Source organism: Trachypithecus francoisi, unplaced genomic scaffold, assembly GCF_009764315.1.
Source record: "Trachypithecus francoisi isolate TF-2019V2 unplaced genomic scaffold, Tfra_2.0 Lachesis_group17, whole genome shotgun sequence".
Taxonomy (NCBI): Eukaryota; Metazoa; Chordata; class Mammalia; order Primates; family Cercopithecidae; genus Trachypithecus; species Trachypithecus francoisi.
The window spans coordinates 61,131,726-61,154,013 of record NW_022681462.1 but is presented as its reverse complement, the minus strand read 5'-3'; the positions used below and the strand labels follow the sequence as shown (position 1 = coordinate 61,154,013).

General features: G+C 37.6%; 2 protein-coding genes across 5 annotated transcripts in view; one reads left to right on the top strand and one right to left on the bottom strand.

The window, feature by feature from the left end:
- RHOQ (ras homolog family member Q) overlaps window positions 1-13,882 on the top strand; it is a 41,364-nt gene extending 27,482 nt beyond the window's left edge. Inside the window, exons 3-6 of one of the 2 annotated variants that reach the window (XM_033175809.1) lie at window positions 6,900-7,064; window positions 7,370-7,465; window positions 11,130-11,229; window positions 11,707-11,841. In XM_033175809.1, the coding sequence (XP_033031700.1) occupies window positions 6,900-7,064; window positions 7,370-7,465; window positions 11,130-11,174 (306 nt within the window). In that variant the 3' untranslated portion in view covers window positions 11,175-11,229; window positions 11,707-11,841. Of the gene's footprint in view, window positions 1-6,899; window positions 7,065-7,369; window positions 7,466-11,129; window positions 11,230-11,706 lie in introns of both variants that reach the window. The other variant, XM_033175808.1, reaches the window with a different exon arrangement.
- PIGF (phosphatidylinositol glycan anchor biosynthesis class F) overlaps window positions 12,064-22,288 on the bottom strand; it is a 36,994-nt gene continuing 26,769 nt past the window's right edge. The window contains exons 6-7 of one of the 3 annotated variants that reach the window (XM_033175806.1): window positions 19,449-19,553; window positions 12,064-12,370 (exon numbers count right to left, since the gene is read on the bottom strand). In XM_033175806.1, coding sequence (XP_033031697.1) covers window positions 19,470-19,553 — 84 coding nt within the window. In that variant the 3' untranslated portion in view covers window positions 12,064-12,370; window positions 19,449-19,469. Of the gene's footprint in view, window positions 12,371-13,592; window positions 13,676-19,448; window positions 19,554-22,288 lie in introns of all 3 variants that reach the window. The other 2 variants (XM_033175804.1, XM_033175805.1) reach the window with 2 other exon arrangements.

Sequence of the window (22,288 nt, the reverse complement as noted above, 5' to 3'; positions counted from 1 at the left end):
CCGAAGAGCTCGAAACACTTGACCAGCTCTCTCATTTATCTTAACATGTGTATGCTATATTTATTCTCCCTTCACAGATGGGGAAGTGAAGCTTGCCTGAGGGCCATATTTAGCTTAAGTCTTGATCCTCTGCCTTGTGGTGGTCAGCTTAGATAAAATGGAATCCTAAAACTTGATTTTTATCCCGTAGTGTGAACCTCCTCCCACATTAAATCTGCTACTAGGGCTGCTCACAAGGGTAAGAAGTGTTCGTTGGAGTGTTTTTCATCATCTGACGTGGCGATCTTCTAGTTCAGTGCCCTGCTTTTAGAGATGAGGAAGTGCCGGTTCATCACAACACAGTTAGATAATGACAAGGCCAGTCCTCTAGCTGGTTTCTTTCTGCCCACCACATGTAAATTTTCTCTCCGTTTCCTCCAGCCAACCTAAACAGGAGTTACGATCAGTCAGGTGGCCAGAAGGAAAGCACAATGGAAAAGAAGCCCAAGATCTGGTTCCCTAGCTCCTAAATAATTGGTACATTCATTAGGAGGCTGACTTAGTATAAATCAAAATATATGAAGATGACAGTAGCTAAAAGTAAAAAGCTAAACCTTTAATTTCAAGGATTCTTTTAGTAAGTGCTAATCAGGCCAGTGACATATAAATACCATTTCACAACTGAACCGAAAATTAAAAAAGAAAACACCAAATGTTTGCAAAGTTTTTGAAAAACAGTGACCTCTTAATAATTTATAGCACCTAAAAAAAACCTTTCTCTTCCCCAAATTTTCTTTAGTCCAAGAGTCCTGGGAGGTAGTAGGAAGTGGTAGGCAAATTCAGTAAACTCATCACTGGTAAGTTTTGAACCAAACTTACCAAAGTGTTTTCAAAAGGGACCCAACCCAGCTTCCTTGAAAAACAGAGTTATTTTTAAGGAGGTAAAAACTGATATTTTCATTTCACAAAGTTAAAATGAACTCAAAAGTATCAAAATGACTACACAATAGAAATGAGGTTTCAGGCCAGGCGCCGTGGCTCATGCCTGTAATCCCAGCACTTTGGGAGGCCGAGGTGGGCGGATCACGCGGTCAGGAGATTGAGACCATCCTGGCTAACATGGTGAACACCCATCTCTACTGAAAGTACAAAAAATTAGCTGGGCGTGGTAGCAGGCACCTGTAATCCCAGCTACTCAGGAGGCTGAGGCAGGAGAATTGCTTGAACCCAGAAAGTGGAGGTTGCAGTGAGCCAAGATCGTGCCAGTGCACTCCAGCCTGGGCTACAAGAGTGAGACTCCGTCTCAAAAACAAAAAAAAAAAAAGACAAGAAAAGAAATGAGGTTTCATAGGCTACTCTGACCAAGCATTACCATAGACACATGATATATAAGTTAGATAGAGGAGAAAACAGTTTGCATTCTCAGAAGCTGGCTTCATGACATGTGTCCTCTGGGCTTCTGTGTAGCACCCTTTGAAGGGCTGAGGGTTTCAAGAGCCTGATGCCTGTTTTGGACTTCTTGCTAGAAACAGATGTTATCTATCAAGATTACTACTGTGTGCCTTGGAAGTGACACAGAGAATTGCTACTGCACGGACCACAAAGCCACCACTTTTCAGGGATATTCTTGCTTAGTTGTCATACGTTTTATATCTTTCTTCAAGTAGTTAGAAGCTGCTTTAGATTTTGGAAGGCTGGGACTTATCATTCTAGGTTGTTTCTCATTCTAGGTTGTTACAGAGGAAAACTGTAGTAGGTTTTGATAAATGACTATTTCCTACATCACAGTACTATCCTGCATTATTTGGGGTTGCAGTACATTCCTATAGTACTTTATGGTCTTCAAAGCATTTGTCGCTGACAGTCTCCCATTTTTCAGACAGAGAAACTAAGGCCCTAAGGAATAAGGGACTGGGCCAAAGTCACATCGCTAGCACATTGGATACATTCAAGTTCTCTCTCTTCTGTAAGGACCAACTCAAGTACCTCTTCCAAGAAGTCTTTAGTGTCCTCTCATTACTATTCTAACTTGTACTATCATGTTCATATACATCTTGTCTATCTTACCATGAACTTCCTAAGAGCGAAAGCCGTTATGCATTTGTGTGTATCTCCTCACCTATCAGAGTTATTCCTCTTGGGTGCTAACCTGACGCATGTTCCCACACCAGCCTACAGTTTCCTTTTCTGGGCTGTGGCTTTGAGGTCTGCAAGGCGCTGGAGTGGTGTCCAGGCACATTGTGGGCACTACTGCACATTCGAGTGCATTGCCTTATTTTTAACATACAGATACTTAATGAGAAAGCTTTGTAAATGTTTACAAGGTGTTTTGCAAATAGATGTTATTTGAATCTCATCCTTCCCTCCTTTATTTATTGCAGTTAGCACTGTTCTGGGCACGCAGTAAGTGCTTAGTGATGTTTCTTAAATTAAGCGTTTCTGTATTCACTTGTTCCAGCTTACACTTTTATTCCCTCCTATTGTTGTATATGACTGTCTTTTTATATGTTTATGTCTTGAATTCCCAACTAAACTGCAAGCTCCAGAGGGCTATAGTCTCAGTAAATCTTTACTGATTGCTTTTAAATGACACATGATAGCATTCCAGCTAACAAAGCATGACACAAGGTAAATCATCCAATGTGAGTGTTTTTATTTAAAATATGTTTTGGATATGTATTTTAAAATAGACATACCCATCCTAAAAACATGCATTTTAAACAGAGATCACTAAGGTGGGAGGGAACACCCAGGTCCACATGAAGGGGACAAAGAATGGTGCAGAAGTGAGAGGCTCATGGGCACTGCTGGCTGAGCTGCACACAGAAAGGGGTCTCCAGCTGATGGTCGTTGGCTACATTTCTCTGTGGCACTGGAAGAGCTTTTGTTTCCTCTCAGAGCACATTTCTTTCGTTTTTTGTTTGCAGATTCTTGTCAGGTGGTAAGTGTATGATTTCTTTTTTTTTTTTTTTTTTTTGAGACAGGGTCTCACTGTGTCACCCAGGCATGTTCATGGCTCACTGCAGGCCCAAACTCTTGAGCTCAAGTGATCCACCCACCTCAGCCTCCTGAGTAGTTGGGACTAGAGACATGTGCCACCATGCCCAGCTAATTTTTGTATTTTTAGTAGAGACAGGATTTCACCACATTGGGAAGACTGGTCTCAAACTCCTGGACTCAAGCAGTCTTCTCACCTCAGCCTCCCAAAGTTTGCTGGGATTACAGGTGTGAGCCACCGCGCCTGGCCATGTGTGATATTTTTGAAGTAAGGTTGTCATTATCACACATCGAGGACTCTTCAATGAGGGAGAGCCTGATCACTAAACTGCCAGAACACACTTAAAAACTTGATACTTCTGGTACTTAGCCAATTGGTAAGAAGCTAAAGAGTCTGCCATGCAGTCCAACAGCCATGTTGACTAAACTCACCAGTTCTTTCATTGTTTTGATGTTGAACAGTTGTCTTTAATACACTTCTCTCTACTCCTGAGAATGTTCTAGTTACCACGCTGAAATGTTTAAATACCTACATTTTAAAATTAGAACTAAAATATAATTGGTTTGTTAATTAGGAGGACACTGGAGAGTTGGCTTTGAGAAGTTGTGACTTTGCTAAGTTGATCTTTTAAAAGTAAGGGCAGTTGCTCTACATTTGACTTCTTTGTGTTCTCAAATATAAAATATATGGCTTGAGATGAAAGATTCTGCACACTTCCACTTATTCATTCCCAAATCCCACATTTCATATCAAATTCACTCAGGATACTGTGTGATGGATATAAACCATTTTATATGATGCAGGGTACAGTATGCACAGGGGATAATTTATTTTCTAAATTTGCTATTATTAGACTTCTAATTACTTGGCTGGATAGAAGTAGAAAGGTCTCATTCTTGTATTAACTGCCTTTTTTTTTCTTTTTTTCTTTTTGAGACCGTGTCTAGCTCTGTTGCCCATGCTGTAGTGCAGTGGCACAATCTCTGCTCACTGCAACCTCTGCCTCCTGGGTTCAAGTGATTCTCCTGCCTCAGCCTCCCGAATAGCTGGGATTACAGGTGTGCACCACCACGCCCAGATAATTTTTGTATTTTTAGTACAGATGGTGTTTCACCATATTGGCCAGGCTGGTCTCAGACTCCTGACCTCAAGAGTCCCACCTTGGCCTCCCAAAGTGCTGGGATTACAGGCACGAGCCACCATGCCCAGCCACTAACTGCCAATTATTTAGCCAGAGATGATAGGCAGAAGAAATTCATTTTACATAGTTCAGACTTAAGAAGTAAATTTCTCTCCAAGGAGGTCTAAACATACGTGTGTGTTTTATTTTGTAATAGCCCCAGTTTTTCACATTTTAATTATTCAAACAAAACCTGCAATTCAAGAAATATCTAGAAATGATTGGTCTAATTGTCCTCCTTTGTGCCCACATGTCTCTCACAGAGGAAAGTCAGGATTCACTGTGGTTATGAAAGGAATCTGTACAATATGTTTACCTTCTGTAAAATATTTGGATTAATATTGTGAAGCATCTCTAGAGAACATGGCATTCAATTAGTTTTTATTTCTTGTCATCTCTCACTAGAGAAAGAGTGCACACTTCTGTTTCCCTGAGGAGGTAAACTTGCTTGAAAAGTAAAATTTCCATTAAAATCTCTAATTTGGCTTTCTTAAATATAAATCCATTTTTGTTACATTTTAAATAGTCTTAAGGCTAAGTGACTAATTAGTACAGGAATAATATATCATTCTCTTTTATTCATCTGAAAATTATACTGTCTCGAGAGACCTGAGTTTTGTGTGTTTTGATTTTATTTCTTACTAAAAGACTTCTTTGTGATTGGAGGGAGCTGCAAAGCTGAGGCAAGTGTGGCACTCAGGGGACCCTGCGTGGATTTGCAGAGGAATAAGAGACTCGGTTTCCCATGGGATAAAGAATTTATGTTAAAGCATTGAAAGAGTTCTTTGATGTACCAGGTGCTATGCGGAGTGCTTTAGTTGCATTGTTTCATTTATTCCTCATAACCCTATGGGATAGTTTCCCCATTCCTATGTCTGTGAGAATTGGAAATCTAAATATGGATGAGCAGTGCTTTTTAATGAGAACACCCCATTACCCAGCCATGCCAACTGCAGGTTTGCTCCGAAGTATGGAGTTGCTGGGTGGGATGCTAAGATGAAATACTGTTTCTTTCTTTCTTTTTTTTTTTCTTTTATGGACTTGCAGTTTGAAACAGGCAGTAGAGCTCAAAAACTTCATATAAGGCACCCAATCGTACTGTTTAACACAAACTGATTTTTAAAACGTTAACATTTCAAGAAGTCTTCCTCTAGTGACTGTCTGGGGGTGTAACATGTTTCACACCCACCCTATTTGATTTCTTCGTTGTGAATTTCTTAACACCAGAGCACTGCTTTAATCAAAACCATTTAGAGGCATCCACTTTAAAACATAAAAGTTGCAGAAGATTGGGGGTGGCGTTTCCCCTGTTATCCTGTGATAGCCAACACCTGAGCAATCTTTTCATGCCCACAGCTCCAGATTATAGGTGTGCTCTCCAAAAGCATCGCAGAAAAACAAAAGGGTTACCCACCAGTCAAGGGGCTGAGACGTTAACATACTTGAGTTGAAAGTTGTATTATGAAAAATGTCAGAAAATTGCATGAAAGGAAAATTGTTCCATGAGGGAAATACTACTGCTGAAACTCCAAGTGGAAGATGATGTTTTTAATATTCCCTTAGTTCCACATTTGTGTAGTTCTGTAGTGAAGCGAGTCATTTAAGAGGGGAGGTGGCCCAGGCTAAAAATAAAGTTTCTTTGAAACCAGATGAGAGTCTAGCTATGCCAAAAATGGAATCCGGACTCTGTTCACTCTCGAGAATGTAAATAAGTAGAATTTTGTGTCACATAAAATAGTCTATGCAAAAAAGCATATTCACTGCCTTTTGTGATAGAGACTAAAATAACCATCAGGAGTATAGCTGTTCTGGGGACTCTGAAGCAACAGTGTAAAATGATATGGTAGTCTAACGTATTCTAATTTAGAAAGATGTCCAAGACAAAGTGCAGAACAGCAAGTACTGCATGATTTCATTTTATATACAGACGTACGAATATGTACAGTTATTGGTATATTCATGCATAGAAAAAGAATTGGAAGAATAAACATGAAAATATTAGGTAGAGGGAATGGAAGTTGGAGAGTAAAGGAGGATTTTGGTGGATTTACTGTATATGTTTCTCTTTAAGTTTTCACATACACACACACACAGAATTAATAAAACTATAGAAACAAGGAAAGCAAAGCTTGAAGGTCTCAGTGAAGCTGTATAGTGGTTAAGAGTATAGACTCTGGAGTAAAAACTGGCAGGATTTGAATCTCAGCTCCTTGACTTACTGGCTGTACATCCTTACACAAGTAATTTAACTTCTGTGCTTCAGTTTACTCAAATGAAAGTCAGGATTAAGGGTTCTTGTGTCATATTGTTGTTATAAGGATTAAATAAGTAATCCATGAGAGAGCATATCGACTAGTGCCTGACACATAGTAAATATTCAGTATGTATTAGTTATTATAAATTATAATACTTAGGCAATGTCTAGCTATATTCAATTCTTTGTGCAAACTTTTTAGTTAAACATGTTTTTAGTGACAGCATTAGTGATCATAATGTATTTTTCCAAAGTTTTCATTGTCATTGTTAATGATATTGTCATTTTTTTTTTTTAACCTCACGCGTGTTCAGAACTTCACAAGGAAGAATAACAAAAACAGAGTTATCTGATTTTACATAGAGTGCCATACATTCCACTAGTGGAGTAGTCCTGCATTTGCATCTTGGACCATGTAATCTGATGTACATATTATTAGTACACGACAGAAATGTAAATACATAATGAGGCTTTTCTTTGTTCCTTAGGAAGACTATGACCGTCTGAGGCCTTTATCTTACCCAATGACCGATGTCTTCCTTATATGCTTCTCGGTGGTAAATCCAGCCTCATTTCAAAATGTGAAAGAGGAGTGGGTACCGGAACTTAAGGAATACGCACCAAATGTACCCTTTTTATTAATAGGAACTCAGGTACGTCTGGTTTGAGTTTCCTCATTTTAGAATAAGCTCTTTGGCCTGTCTTAGGGGTTGCTCTCAGATAAACAGTCCCAAAGCTGAGCAAATGATGTGAAGTGTTTAATCTCAGCTGCAAGTTAATGAGTTCGATCATATTTTTGGAAAAAATTGTGCCAAAAGAAAGCAATTATATTCCTGGTTTTTAAAAATTAAGTTCTTTTGTTTAATCTTTTTTTGGTATGTGGGGATTAAGTGGGATTACATGCTTTTTCTTTAAAGATTTGTAATATTATCGGACATTATTGACCTTTCTTAATTAGATTGATCTCCGAGATGACCCCAAAACTTTAGCAAGACTGAATGATATGAAAGAAAAACCTATATGTGTGGAACAAGGACAGAAACTAGCAAAAGAGGTAATGGAACACTTACAGAATTTAAGCATGAATGTAAAAGATGCTAAGATAACAATAGAAGCTAACATTTATTGTGCATTTACTGTATGCCAGGCACTGTGCTGAGTGCTTTACATGCATTATCTCATTTAATCCTTGCATGAACTCGGTGAGGTAGGTCTGTTTCCCCTGTTATACAGAAGAGAGAGTGGAGGCTTGGAGATGTCAGATAATTACCCCAAGATCCTGCAGGTAATAAATGGCAGAGTTGGGTTTCAGTCCAAAGCCTGACTCCTGGGCTGAGGCTCTTACACCTGTACTACATTGCCAGTGATATTTTCCTAAAACGTCACATATGGAAAAAAGCATTGGAAATACATGTCACTACTTTCAACCCTTCTTCATTACTTAAACATTTGCACTGTGCCAAATCAGCTCTCTTAAGACTCATTGAGTTAGACAGTGGAGCCACCTAGGATGACAGTTTCAATTTGTGGTTAAAACCAAAAAAATGATGACTAGGTTTGCAAAGAAATGTGTTGAAATTTCTCCAATCTTTTTATGAAAAAAGGATAGAAAATACGAAAGTTCTAAAAGTATCTATAAAACAGTGATGCATGCAATACCTTGTAGCTTATCTTCCTTTGTGCCCCAAAGCTAGGTTTACTTTGTCCCTTTTTCCCCATTTGGCCTTAACATTATTGGATTCTATTTTTTTACATGTTGTGATTTCAACAGGACTTTTGTGGAAACAGAATCCATATATGGTCTTTTTTGTTTGTTTGTTTGTTTGAGACGAAGTCTCACTCTGTCGCCCAGGCTGGAGTGCAGTGGCTGGATCTCAGCTCACTACAAGCTCCGCCTCCTGTGTTCACGCCATTCTCCTGCCTCAGCCTCCCAAGTAGCTGAGACTACAGGCGCCCGCCACCACGCCTAATTTTTTTTTTTTTTTTTTCATTTTTAGTAGAGACGGGGTTTCACCGTGTTAGCCAGGATGGTCTCCATCTCCTGACCTCATGATCCGCCTGCCTCATCCTCCCAAAGTGTTGGGATTACAGGTGTGAGCCACTGCGCCCAGCCCATATATAGTCTTTTAAAATGTAATATCAGGAGACAAAAGAAAGCGAGAAAACTTTTGGAGGACAGTTTTTCCTAAAGCAAAAAATAAATGGCTTTACTAACAAATCACTTCAGAAATTCCATGTATTCAATTTTGTAATCTTGGGGAGAGAAGAAATTTCTAAAGGTTATAAAGATATAAGTCATAAATGAAAATATTAATGATTTAACTGTATAAAAACTTAATACCACATCAAATGCCAGATATAAAATGAAAAGTCATATAAACTGAGATGGATGGCAGAAAATTGGGTTAACATCCTTAGTATATAGGAACCTCTTGCATATGAGTTAATCAGAAGACACAGATTCCAATAGAAAAATGGGCTAACAATGAAAAATTCACCTCCCAAAATGCAGATTGCCATTGAAGATAGGAAATATGTTCAAACTTATTAGCAGTCAAATGTAAGCTCAATTTGCACCTATAGAATTGGCAAAAAATGAGAAATTAATTATAATACCTGCTATTCCAAGGGTGTAGTAAAATGGACACTCTGTTGTACTGGTCGTTGAATCAAAGCAATCTTGACAATATGCAAAATCCTTAAAATCATGGACACTTTTGATCAAGCAATTCCATATGTAAGAGTTTATCCTAAGCAAATCATTAGGATGTTGGTCAAAGGGTACAGTGTTAGACAGGAGGAATATGCCTTTTTTGAGATACACTGCACAGCATGCTAACTATAGTTAATAATGGTGGTGCTGGGCGCAGTGGCTCACACCTGTAATCCCAGCACTTTGGAAGGCCAAAGTGGGTAGATCATTTGAACCCAGGAATTGGAGACCTGCCTGGACAACATGGTGAAACCCCATCTCCACCAAAATAAAAAAAAAGCCAGGCATGGTGGCGCATGCCTGTAGTCCCAGCTACTTGGGGGCTGAGGCAGGAGGATCACTTGAGCCCAGGAGGTGGAGGTTGCAGTGAGCCAAGATAGTGCCATTGCACACCAGCCTGGATGACAAGAGTGAGACCCTTTCTCAAAAAAAAGAAACAAAAACAAAAACAAAAAAGGGGGATTGCATATTTCAAAATTGCTAAAAGAGTAAATTTTAAATGTTCTCACCACACAAAATGGTATTTAAGGTGATAGATGTTAATTATGTTGATTTAATCATTTCACTTGTGTGTGTGTATATGTATATATAGATACTGCTTTTTACCTCATATATAAAATTATAATTTGCCCATTTATATTTAATAATAAAAGTAAATTATTAGGGATGTGCTTAAAGAGAGCTACAAAGATGCTGAATTGTTTATAATGGCAGAAATTCCAATCTATTAAAACTTCATACTAAAATATCTGCTAAGATTTCATATTTGTTATGTAGTTAAAGGGAAAAAAGTAGTTGCAAAACAATATGATCTCATTTCTAGACTCACCAGCATTTGGCACAGTTGCATCCTTCTTGAAACTTTCTTCACTTGGCCTCTCTTGGTTTTTCTCCCCTCTCATTGGACTCTGCTCCATCTCTTTACCTCCTTGGTCCCTGGTTGGAGGGCCCCAGGGATGAGCACTCAGCTTTGTGGATGTCGTCTTCTATAGCTACACTCCCTAGGCCTAAATGAGCTTCTGTCAGTCTTGTGGCTCGCACAGTCTATAACCAAAGATTCTAGACTTCCATCTCCAGCCTGGACCTCTTTCCTAAATTCTCAATTTGGTCATCCAGCTGTTTACTCACCAAGTCCATCTAGGTGGCTGAGTATCTCAAAATCAACATGTTTAAGATATGATTCTTCTTTCTCCAAGGCTGTCCTCCCAGTTACTCAGGTCAAAAGCCCTCAGCTGGGCGTGGTAGCTCACGCCTGTAATCCCAGCACTTTGGGAGCCTGAGGTGGGCAGATCACCTGAGGTTGGGAGTTGGAGACCAGCCTGACCAACATGGAAAAACCCCATCTCTACTAATACAAAATTAGCTGGGCATGGTGGCACATGCCTGGTAATCCCACCTAGTTGGGAAGCTGAGGCAGGAGAATCGCTTGAACCTAGAAGGTGAAGGTTGTGGTGAGCCGCTATCAAACCATTGTGCTCCAGCCTGGGCAACAAGAGTGAAACTGTCTCAAAAAAAAGAAAAAAGGCCTGAGGTTATACTTGCCCTTGCTCTTGCTCTCATACCACACATCTAGCCTTTGGCACAACATACCTTCAGAACATATCCAGAATCCAGACACTTTTATCTCTTCCCTCTATCACTTGGTTCAGGCCTCCTCCATCTCTGGCCTGCTTTACTGGAATAGCTTCCAACTCACCTTTCTGCTTCTGCCTATGCCCCATGGTCATCTGTTCTCAACACAGCAGCCAGGGTAAGTCTTAAAAATGTAAGCCCAATCATGTCACCGCTGTGCTCAGAATCCTGTGGTCCCCAGCTCAGATTAAACGCCAAAGTCCGCACTGTGGCCTACAAGCCTCTGTTCCCTCTCTGCCTTACTCATTGATCCCCAGGCCTCCTGGTCTCCTTGCTGTTCCCTCAAAGTTCTGAGAACCTTTGTACTTTTGCTGCTCCCTCTGCCTGGAATGTTCTTCCCTATGGATATGATTCATTCTTTCACTCTTTTCAGGTCTCTGCTCAAATACCACTTTCTCAGTGTGATCCTGTTCCTTGACTACTCCAGGCATACTCCTGCATCAGGATCTATCTGCCTGGAGCTCTTCCACTAGGTATCCCTCACTGCTCAAACTTCCCCATTGAGAAGCCTCCCCCGACCCCCACTACCACTGTCCTCAGCACTCCCTGCCTCCCTCACTCTGCTTTTTCCCCACAGCATTTGCCACCATCTGCTCTGTATTCCCTCCCGTGTGCCTCTCACCCAGCAGATGTCAGCACATGTGGACACCACATAGCAGGGACTCTGCTCTTTTGTTCAGTTCACTGATATATCCCCAGGACCTAAACAGTGTTTGACATATAGTAGATACCCAGTAAATATGTGGTGAATGAAATAATTTTTCATAGAAAGTCTGGAAGGACATATACTAGTATTTTAAAATTCCCCTCTCGGGGGTTATGAACATGGACGATGAATGTATTCTTTCTGCATAGCTGTATTTTATAATTTTCTTTATAATGATGTGCTTATGTCATGCCAATTGTATAAACATGATTTTATATATTTGTGATTTTTTTCTCCCTCCCAGATAGGAGCATGCTGCTATGTGGAATGTTCAGCTTTAACCCAGAAGGGATTGAAGACTGTTTTTGATGAGGCTATCATAGCCATTTTAACTCCAAAGAAACACACTGTAAAAAAAAGAATAGGATCAAGATGTATAAACTGTTGTTTAATTACGTGAGAAACATCTTCAGTGGCCAAGGAAACTGTCCATTTCTCTCAGAAAGCAAATGAAATGCTACAGCTATACCCAGACCTTTTATAGGTAATGAAGCAGTTCAAAACTTGAAAGAAAACAAAACCTGTCCTCAGAATTCTATAAAGGTTATTAAGAATGTTCCTTAAAGGTTTAAGAAGCAGTAAGCAGCATCTGAAGCCACAATCTATTATAAATACTTTATTTCAACTAGAAGGTACAATCTCTCAGGGGTTTCATAGTTTAAAAAGCTACAATCACATCATGTTGTAACTACATAAAAAACAGTGCTGTAAATGGAACTGCTTGGCTTTGACCATACACATTTCTGCACAGCCCTTACAGAATCTGCACAAAGAAGTATCTCCCTTTGCTCCAGTTAATTGTTCTTGTATGTAAGTTGCTTTCTATTCCAGTATATCCAGAGTGGTGAAATAACAAGGCCAGCCACATAGCCAAAGGTCGCTCCAAGCGTACAGGAGATGGGCCATACCTGAGGAGAGAATGTATGAGATCAAAAAAGAACAAATGTTTTTATTATTACTTGAGCACAAGTGTAACCTAAATATTTCTATATTAAAGCTTAATGTGCTTTCTTAAAGAATGCCAAAAGTGTAATAAGGTCATAATTGCATTTATCATGAACACTAAAAATGTACACATTTTAGTTAATGTGCATTAAACTGTAACAAGGCTCTGGCAATTGTAGATTTAGTTTGACGCTCCCCAAAGTGCATGAGACATATGCTAAAATTACAAATTAAAATTTTGGGTCAGACGTTGCCATAATGCTGGACTCAATTTAGCTCTCTGAACTAGTTGGTAATTTTTTTTTTTTAATTCCCACTTTGGCTGTGTACATCAAATGAAATGAGAATTGTGTATGTTGACCAAACCACAAGAAACTCTAAGTTGTGTTAAAGAGGGAAGACCTAGAATCCAAGCATGTTACGTGAAAATTGTAACAGAGCAGCTGCTTCCACCTTTCAGGTATAGATGTTGGAACCACAGCAGAAGTTATAGAATGACAACTATATACACATCTAGAATGTAAGTTAAACAAAATACCGGCTTCCAGAGACCCATTTTCTCCAGCCATATTACATTAGGCTAGAAGTAATTAATTTTGAATTATTTAATCTACAAGCAGTGCATGTGTTGGTCCCTAAGTGAAAGGCTCTGCTTAAAAAAAAAAAAAGTTGGAGAAAAATTTTCGTGTTCTTCTGTGAAGCTTATTTGGTACACTGGAGCCATTTCTAATCTTTCTCTGGGGGGAACAGGCCACAGAACTGTGTTAGAGGTGAACCATCTTAATTACTAGTTCTATTACCTAATTCAGCTTCCTTGTTTGGTCTGCTGTGGATCTGCCTTATTGCATATGCCATGCATCAGATAATGGTGTTAGACAAAGCTTCATTGTGAACAACCTAATGCATTTTAGAGAAACAATCTCATCTACACATTTTTTTCTAGCCTTTCCTACATTTAAACTTGCTGTTGCCTAAATTATAATTTTTTAAATGTCTTTGGTGGGCTTCTGTTAATTCACATGACTTAAGCTTACAGCTATGTCTACTGCACAGATTGGGTAATGGAACACTAAACTTTTATACTTGAAAATGACAGCCTTAAATGCTCATATCAGTCACAAATCTAGGATGTACTGTCTTGTTGTATGTGAGCTTTGTAGAGATTTTTTAAAATATAAGCATCACCTTTCCATTGAAGAGTGGAGAGAGTCTACTGGATGACTGGCCAGGAACTTTCTCTCTGCATCAGACATTTGGATGTCTTCTTTCTTCCAAGAAATGGTGGTTCACATTAAGTATCATGGCCTTATGTATGCTCAAATGGAATCTTATGTAACTTTCTTATTTAATTTTGGTCTGCTATTTTTAGATAAAATTGAAAGGAATTGTATAAATCAATTAACATATTAGCTAAGTTGTCCAACACATGGTATAAAGGAATTACAACAGTAAACTATTATACATTTCGAACTTGCCTTTGGGGATTTATGAGGATTTTTTTCGGGGGGCTCCAATTCATATCTCTGAAACCCTTCACACTTGGTTTACTAGCCATTCAAAGTTAAAAGTCTAGAATTTGTCCTGCCCTAACAGAAACAGATTAGGAATCTGTCGACACAAACTGGTGTCACCTGTTTCGTGACTGGGTTTTGGTTTCCTCATTATAAATATGGGAGGTAGAACAGAGGTCTCCAGCGTCTCTCCCATTTATCACAATAATTTTCTTATTCACAGTAATCATTGTTGGACGTTACTTTTTCAGTTTCACATTCTCGAGATGGTAAAAATCATGTATATAGATTATCAGAACTCTAAAGCAAAGATGACTGTCGCATCTGAAGCTGAGGTGCCTTAGGTACTCTACTGACCTTGATGGGTTTAGAGTTCCCTATTGCTTATCAAGAGCTTTTTAATTGCTTTGGTTCCTTAGTCTTTTTGCAAAAACCCTTCCTCTCACTTCAACTAAAAACCAAAGACTTGTTTTCTGTTAATAAGCAGACTAGAGAAAAATTGCCTTATTTTCAGATGCATGTCTTCATTAAAAGCTTAGGTTTCAACAGAAAATCAGATTAATCACTGAAATGACTATTTTAAACTAGTGAAATATCTGGGAAATAAACTGCTTCAAAAATATTTTATTGACATGAATTTTGCTAGTGAATACAAATACACTGCCTCAAATAAGGCCATGTATGAATGCACTTACAAGAAATTTGAGTTAATCAGTGTTTGCATATAGAGAATTAGTTCTAAAGTTCTTAAAAATAAATTTAGGGGCTCCCTGAAATCTTATTTAATACTTTGCTAACTTACACTCTTGTTTTATCTCCACAGGTACATTTTAGGTTAGCTCATGGTGAATTCTATTTACAATAAGTAGAGCTTGGATTAATGGGTTTTGTTATGAATTATCTTAGTTACTTTAGACAGTGTTTCCATTTGATTTTTAACTATTTAAAATACTAAATTAAATACCAGTTTGTTGGTTGTTACTTTTAAATGATTGTTGCTTTAACAGTGTCCCTTCTTAACACATGGGGTTACAAATAAAATATTATGCATAGTTTACTATCTACGTAAAGCACTGAACTTTTTACCTTGGTAGTTTTCATTTACTACCCTATGTAAACATTTGGGATAATACTCTTTCCTCTGTTTATGCTGAGAGTCTACTAGTCATTGGCAAAGTATGAGTCCCTATACTCTGTTAAAACAGCTCCCTGTTAAAGTGTAGGGAGAATAGTAATCCCTCATGAATCCCAGCTAGATTCCAATTTGGGTTACTAAATTGTACTTTAATCATTTTGTAATTTCAGTATGGCTCTTTGTTCTCAAACACATACATACCATCACACACATTCTTTTTTTTTTTTTTTTTTTTTTTTTTGAGACGGAGTCTCGTTCTGTCGCCCAGGCTGGAGTGCAGTGGCCGGATCTCAGCTCACTGCAAGCTCCGCCTCCCGGGTTCACGCCATTCTCCTGCCTCAGCCTCCCGAGTAGCTGGGACTACAGGCGCCCGCCACCTCGCCCGGCTAGTTTTTTGTATTTTTTTTAGTAGAGACGGGGTTTCACCGTGTTAGCCAGGATGGTCTCGATCTCCTGACCTCGTGATCCGCCCGCCTCGGCCTCCCAAAGTGCTGGGATTACAGGCTTGAGCCACCGCGCCCGGCCACACACACACATTCTTTAAACAGCTGCCACACTTCACCACCAACAGAATGCCAAAAATGAAATGTTAAAAAATTTTATCTCATGAAGGGTTACGGCTTGGTTATTCATGTTATGTAAATCAAGAAGTGCATGCCATCCACAAACTAAAATGTGGACTGGCTTTGAGGACTGGTAAAGATGGGTCAGTCATTGTACTTACAAGAGTACCTGCTTGGCTTTCCTGAAATAAGCATTTCTTAATTGTAACACTGTCATTTTTTAAAAGAGAATTTCTAGGGGCCAGGTGTGGTGGCTCATGCCTGTAATCCCAGCACTTTGGGAGGCCGAGGCAGGTGGATCACGAGGTCAGGAGATCGAGACCATCCTGGCTAACACAGTGAAACCCCATCTCTACGTAAAGTACAAAAACTTAGCCGGGTGTGGTGGCGGGCGCCTGTCGTCCCAGCTACTTGGGAGGCTGAGGCAGAAGAATGGCCTGAACCCAGGAGGCGGAGCTTGCAGTGAACAGAGATCATGCCACTGCACTCCAGCCTGGGCGACAGAGAGAGACTCCGACTCAAGAATTTCTTTAAGGGCAGTTTTCATGATTTTTGAAAATCAAAACAGATTAACAAAATAGGGAACAGCAAAAGGAGAGAGGCTGCCCACTAAGAACTATTCCTCAAGCAATTTCCTACTGATTTCCTTATAATTATTGTAAAAATTTTAAAACTACACTATGGCAACAGAATTCATTTATAAATCCTAGCTTAATCATGTATTTTCATAATTAGATCCTAAGGTTTTCCTTTAAAACTATTTCCTTATCTCACATATAGAAATGTTTCTATTCAACGTTCTTCATGCCACAAATAGGATTTTTTTAAAAAGTGGTATCTATTAAACACATAATTCAGCTGCAGTGCTATAAAGATTTCTCTAAATTATGGTAATCTGAGATGGCTTTATATAATTATTTTGTTTCAAGAAAATAGAAAACTTAGAACAAAGGCATTCATGTAAAGGAAGTCATTCACAAGTGTTTGCCACCTAAATGACAAGGGCCCAAGCACTGGAGGCCAGCCTGGGCAATACAGTGAGAGTTTTTTATAAATTAAAAATTTTTTTAGCCAGTAAATAGAGGAAACAACCTATGGTGTATAATCAAATATATTACAACTCAAGTGGGTAAAATTATTAAAATTACCACGAAGAAGAAAAATCTATTTAAAAAATAAGTGGTATATCAGATGTTAAGTGACCTTGGCCAGCTCATTTTAACATCTGAGCCTCCGTTTCCCAATCTACAAAACAGGGACAGAAGTACCTACTATCCTTAAAATGCAAGGCTGAAGTAATCTCTTAAAATTTGTCATGAAAGCTATAAAGTACCATGTATCAGTATTCTGTATATTACATGTTTTAACTTGAAAAAATTAAACTTACACGAACAGTATTTCTCGGTCACTGACACTACTATGTAAAAAGTAGAATCGGCAGTTTAGAACAAATAGTTCATGAGTAATATGTTATACTGTGTGGTAGGAAGTGGTAGGAACTATTCCCTTACCCTTATAAAGCAATCATCTTTTTTTTTTTTTTTTTGAGATGGAGTCTCACTCTGTCGCCCAGGCTGGAATGCAATGGCACAATCTCAGCTTGCTGCAAGCTCCGCCTCCTGGATTCATGCCATTCTCCTGCCTCAGCCTCCCGAGTAGCTGGGACTGCAGGTGCCTGTCACCACGCCTGGCTAATTTTTTTGTATTTTTAGTAGAGACAGGGTATCACTGTGTTAGCCAGGATGGTCTCAATCTCCTGACCTCGTGATCCACCCGCCTCGGCCTCCCAAAGTGCTGGGATTACAGGCGTGAGCCACCGCGCCCGGCCGTAAAGCAATCATCTTTAATACATGCTGTTCTTCATGTGAAATGTCTGTTACAAGAGCAAATTCAGGAGCTATACAATATAGTGGCATTACGTTAACCATCTGTAGCCTCACCTCAGGAGGAGGAATGATTCCCTGCTGCTAGCTGTCATTTTTCATAAATTTTAAGAAACAAAATAAGTACAGATAGTGGTTTTAAACTAATCATTGGTAGGCATTTGTGTTAATTTTTCAAGGCTCATATGAATGACTCCATTCATTCAAAACTATTTATTGAGCTCCTACCTTAACCCAGCAGTTAAAGGTGTAAACTAAGATTAAATTATTTAATTTTGGATACATTTTAGTATAAATTCTTAAAAATGTGTTCCAATATAATAAATATTACTTATAATTTTGGGGGAGATTTACACTGTCACAGACAACATGGAGAAACGGACCTATCTGCAAATCAGAACACCTGCAGACATTTAGAACAACTCACGACCATTAGGATTACTGTCTCTCTCTCCAGATAAAAAAGAAGATAAAATCTAGTTCTCAATCTCTCAAGAGCTACTTTTCAATGTTTTGTTGATTGTGCTTATCACAAATTTGCATTTGCATGACTGAGAGAGTTCATCTTCCGAAGCCTGCTGACCTACTGGTTATAAATAATCATTTATATTCTCCTCCAAAATTGGTCTTGAACAGTATGTTGTTCCAGATATTCCTAAAGTAAATGTCATTGTCTGATACAGGAATACATGCACAAATGAATCTACTCATCATGATACATTTCTCTAGTTAAAAACCTGCACTCATCCATGTATACACTCTTCTGTGACGAAGACTACTACTTTAGGAAGAGTTATTTGCGAAGGGGTGTGTAGTTCCTGGTCTGGAATTCTTGTTAAAATGACACTAAAAGGTCCTGGTCACAACTCATGCAAACGAGTTAACTTAACTTGGCCAGCATTATTCTCTCTCACATGAAAGTCCTGTTAGCAGAGCATTATCAACATGATTACCCTACAATGAACATGCCTTTTAAATCCAAAATCATTTCATGTCAGTTAAGTGTTAACACATTTTTCTCATGCTTGAAACATAAACCATATTCATATAAATGAGTATTTTATTTTGGTCTAAAACACAGTATCATCCCTTTGGTAATGGAAATACCAATTAATGTAAAAACCTGCAGCTCTTCAAGCAATCAAATCCATAATCTTAGTTTTAATTTACCTCCAGCATTTTGCAGTAATTCAAGTAGTTATAATCCTATGATTTCTAGTTTCAACTTATGAAAGAATTATCTGTAGCATCTGTGACTTTAGGAAATGAATATACATATTTCACAAATATTAAATTTCTAACCTGGTAAAACTGAAAAAAAAAAAAAAAAACCCAAAATTGTTAAATACAACAATTCCTCATTTATCTGGTGTCTGATGGGAATAAGTACAAATGTTTTAAAACAACTTTAAATTGTTTCAAAGACAATCTCAGGTGTCTAAAATTCAAAATCTCCAAATTCAGTTATTTAAAATACTTTATATCAATTTTCCTTTTTACCTTCATAAGAAATAAGAGTCCTAGAAGAGACTTGATTATTTGGTTCAAATCTTTTTAAAGATTGTAGCACTGAAGTCCATAGTTTAAAGGCATGTGTGGATTTGTTAGGGACAAAAGTATTGCATATTAGCTTTAAATATTCTCTTACAAATAAATTATGGCCTAAAATACAGACACCACCACAATGGTCAAGGCATTTAATTAAAACAATGTGGGGAAAGAAATGAAATATAACTACTTTAGCTATTCCAAAGAGACCTAAGCTATGACCATTTTTTAAAAAGAAAAGCTATGTTTTAGTCTCCAGCAAAGAAAAGAACATGGTGCCGTGGGGCTCTCACGTGAATCTGAAGTCTTTCTCTTCCCACCTGAGTAATGCTAAGCAAGATATGTATTCCTCCCCTCTCACACTTTGACTTTCTAGTGTATAAAATGGGAGTGAAACCTACCTTGCACTATGGCTGTGAGGATTAAGTTACTCGTATGACAGTGCCAAGCCCCATGCAGGGTACACGGAGAGATCTACAAATGCTACATTTTCTTTCTACTGTCATCTGAAATGTCAGACAGGATTGAAAATTATGTGAAATCCAAAGACCCTAAATTGGTATAACGAAATACCAGAGAAACAGATAAATTAATGGTCCACTCCACCAATTGAAAGACTGCTGGGCAGAAAAAATAAAACTGAGACAATTAGCATATTCTCTAATATATGAGAACTCAAATAAATAATGGAATTTGCACTATGGAAGGCTAAAAATATAGTCATTAAACTATTTCTTTATAGTCACTAAACTATTTCTTTTCTAATGTTACAGGCTCACAAACGCCTGTCACATTAATTAAGTAATAACCACATGTCAGGTGCTGAGCTAGATATTTTAGAGGGATTTTATTATTTCATCCTCACTAGCAAGTGACAGAGCCAGGATTTCAACCCAGTAATCTGATGCCAGAACTCCTAATCATCATGTTACCTGCCTACCCATTAATAAAACATGTGAATTTAAAAACCTCATGGTCAATTTCCTGTGCTCAGAATAACTAAAAATATTTGTTAACCTTCCACTAATTTTTTAAAACATGAAATACTAGCCATGTTTTGATAAGACATTTTCCAGATGAAAACCTCATAGCTACATATTCTATGAAATATTTACAGCATATTAAATCTAAATCGCAGTCCAAATCTAAATTATTAAATAATTAAATTCCAGTCCTGGGTGTATTTAAGTGTCTGTTGTACTTACTCACACAGAACATATGCCTTGCATACAGTAATAACAACAAATACTTATTGATTAGCTATTTAGTTACAGCAGATAAAGAATCAAATTATAAAATACAAAGGTTTTCTGTAGTCCAAATATTTATTTTGTCAGCAACTATAAGCTTTCTCCAGAAGTTGAAAAAGGCTATCTGGATTATGGGAAATTCAAATATTTGTTTTCTTGCTGAGATTTTAAGGCAAATAATTAAGGGAGAGGCAAGAAGGTACTTTCAAATATTAAAACAACAACAAAGATGACCAACAGTATAATGGGTAGCTACCCTACCATATTCTCTTTAACCATATCCCCTTGCTGCCTTCTACAAAAGAAAGGCTTCCTCCAACTATAAAGATGTCTAATCTTTCATCACTTGCCATTATTTAAAATCACATAAGATTTATATTAAGTTAAAAAACTTTTTCATTGAGATCACATATTTTCAGTGGGCCTTTCCAATCATTTAATTAAGAAATTATTTTAAACATAAAAATATGCCTGAAACAGCTTATTACAGAATCCACATCACTGTAATCTATGGTTGGCCTCACGAATGTTATACAATGATTTGAGTTCAAAGTAAAGAAAACTGAAGTAAAACATGTAGTAGATTTTGTGGGGTTTTGTGTGTGTGTGCATGTGTGCGTTTTTAAAGGTATAATTGCTTAACCAGACATTCCTGTTTCGCTGACTGGAATATAAATAAAACCAGAACACAATCCAGAAAAGCTTGCTTTACCACAAACAGATCAAATCTGTATTGGGCTACAAGGAACACAGAACAAGAATCGCTTCTTAATACATGTTCTATTTTAGATAATAAAGTATATTACTGTATTGTCTTCTCATGAAATTTTGCTCTAACAACATCTCCACTTTTAGGAAATGCCATATTCCCTTATCTGATTTATTGCTTCTCTGGGAGATTCTGTTCTGTGGAGTTAGAATTATTAAAAAATAACAATAACAAAAACCAAGCAACCTTGTTTGCTGGAAATAAAAAGTGAAAAAAAAAACCTCATTTCTTTAGTTTATTAGTAAATAACTGCAAAAAGGGCAAGGGGCAGATGAGTGCTATGCGAATAAAATATTTTTAATTATACATCAATTCTATCATTCCCTCAACAATACATTTCGTAATTTAAAAGGTTTACAGTGAATATGTGGGTCATTAACTTGGAATATTCTAAAAACCACCCAATAGTAAAGATAATTACACAGCCAGTAATATTCCAGCTGAATGAAACGCTCTTAATGGAAACCAACACTTGTTATGTATTTAAATTAGTTTTAAAATTAAATTAGATTTCCAGCTAGCTAGAAAATCTTTTTAAAAAGTCAGTAATTCAAATGGAAACTTTATATTAATTTAAAAAGTAATACCATCAATTTGGATCTAGTTCATCCTTATTGTTAACAAGCACTGAGGCAGAAAAATGAGTCATCAGCTAAAAGTCTGAACAATCCCAAAATGGGTGATTGAACTGTAAATAACTAAGATATATATTTTCTAAGCAAACCTAAACATGTATTTTATAAAGCATACATATTCCCCTTAGTTCAGTTTCTACTTCTGCACTGTCTTGTAAACAGAAAAGACTTACATTATGTGTAATATATCAAACCTTTACACTCATCTATATACAAAATGATACATTTATTATATATTATCTTACTAACTCATTAAAGCTGATGTCCCATAGTGCTTTATCAATATTTTCTATTTAGATTTAATTGCATTACTTGAAAGTAAGGAATCTACCCAGTTTCAAACAATTTTCTGTGTATACTTTTCAATGATTTTGATTGTCCTCCAATTTAGAAATCACTGACACTCTGTTGAATGATATTAAGTATGGATGACTTCTACAAGACGTCAACAACTTAAGAAACCTTTACTAGCACCAAAAACTTGGGATGAGTATCTGTAACGATACACACCCCAAACCTCCAAGGATTTCTCTAATATAGTGATGAAGAGTTAAAACAGGCAAGGGCAAACCTACCAGACTTACTAA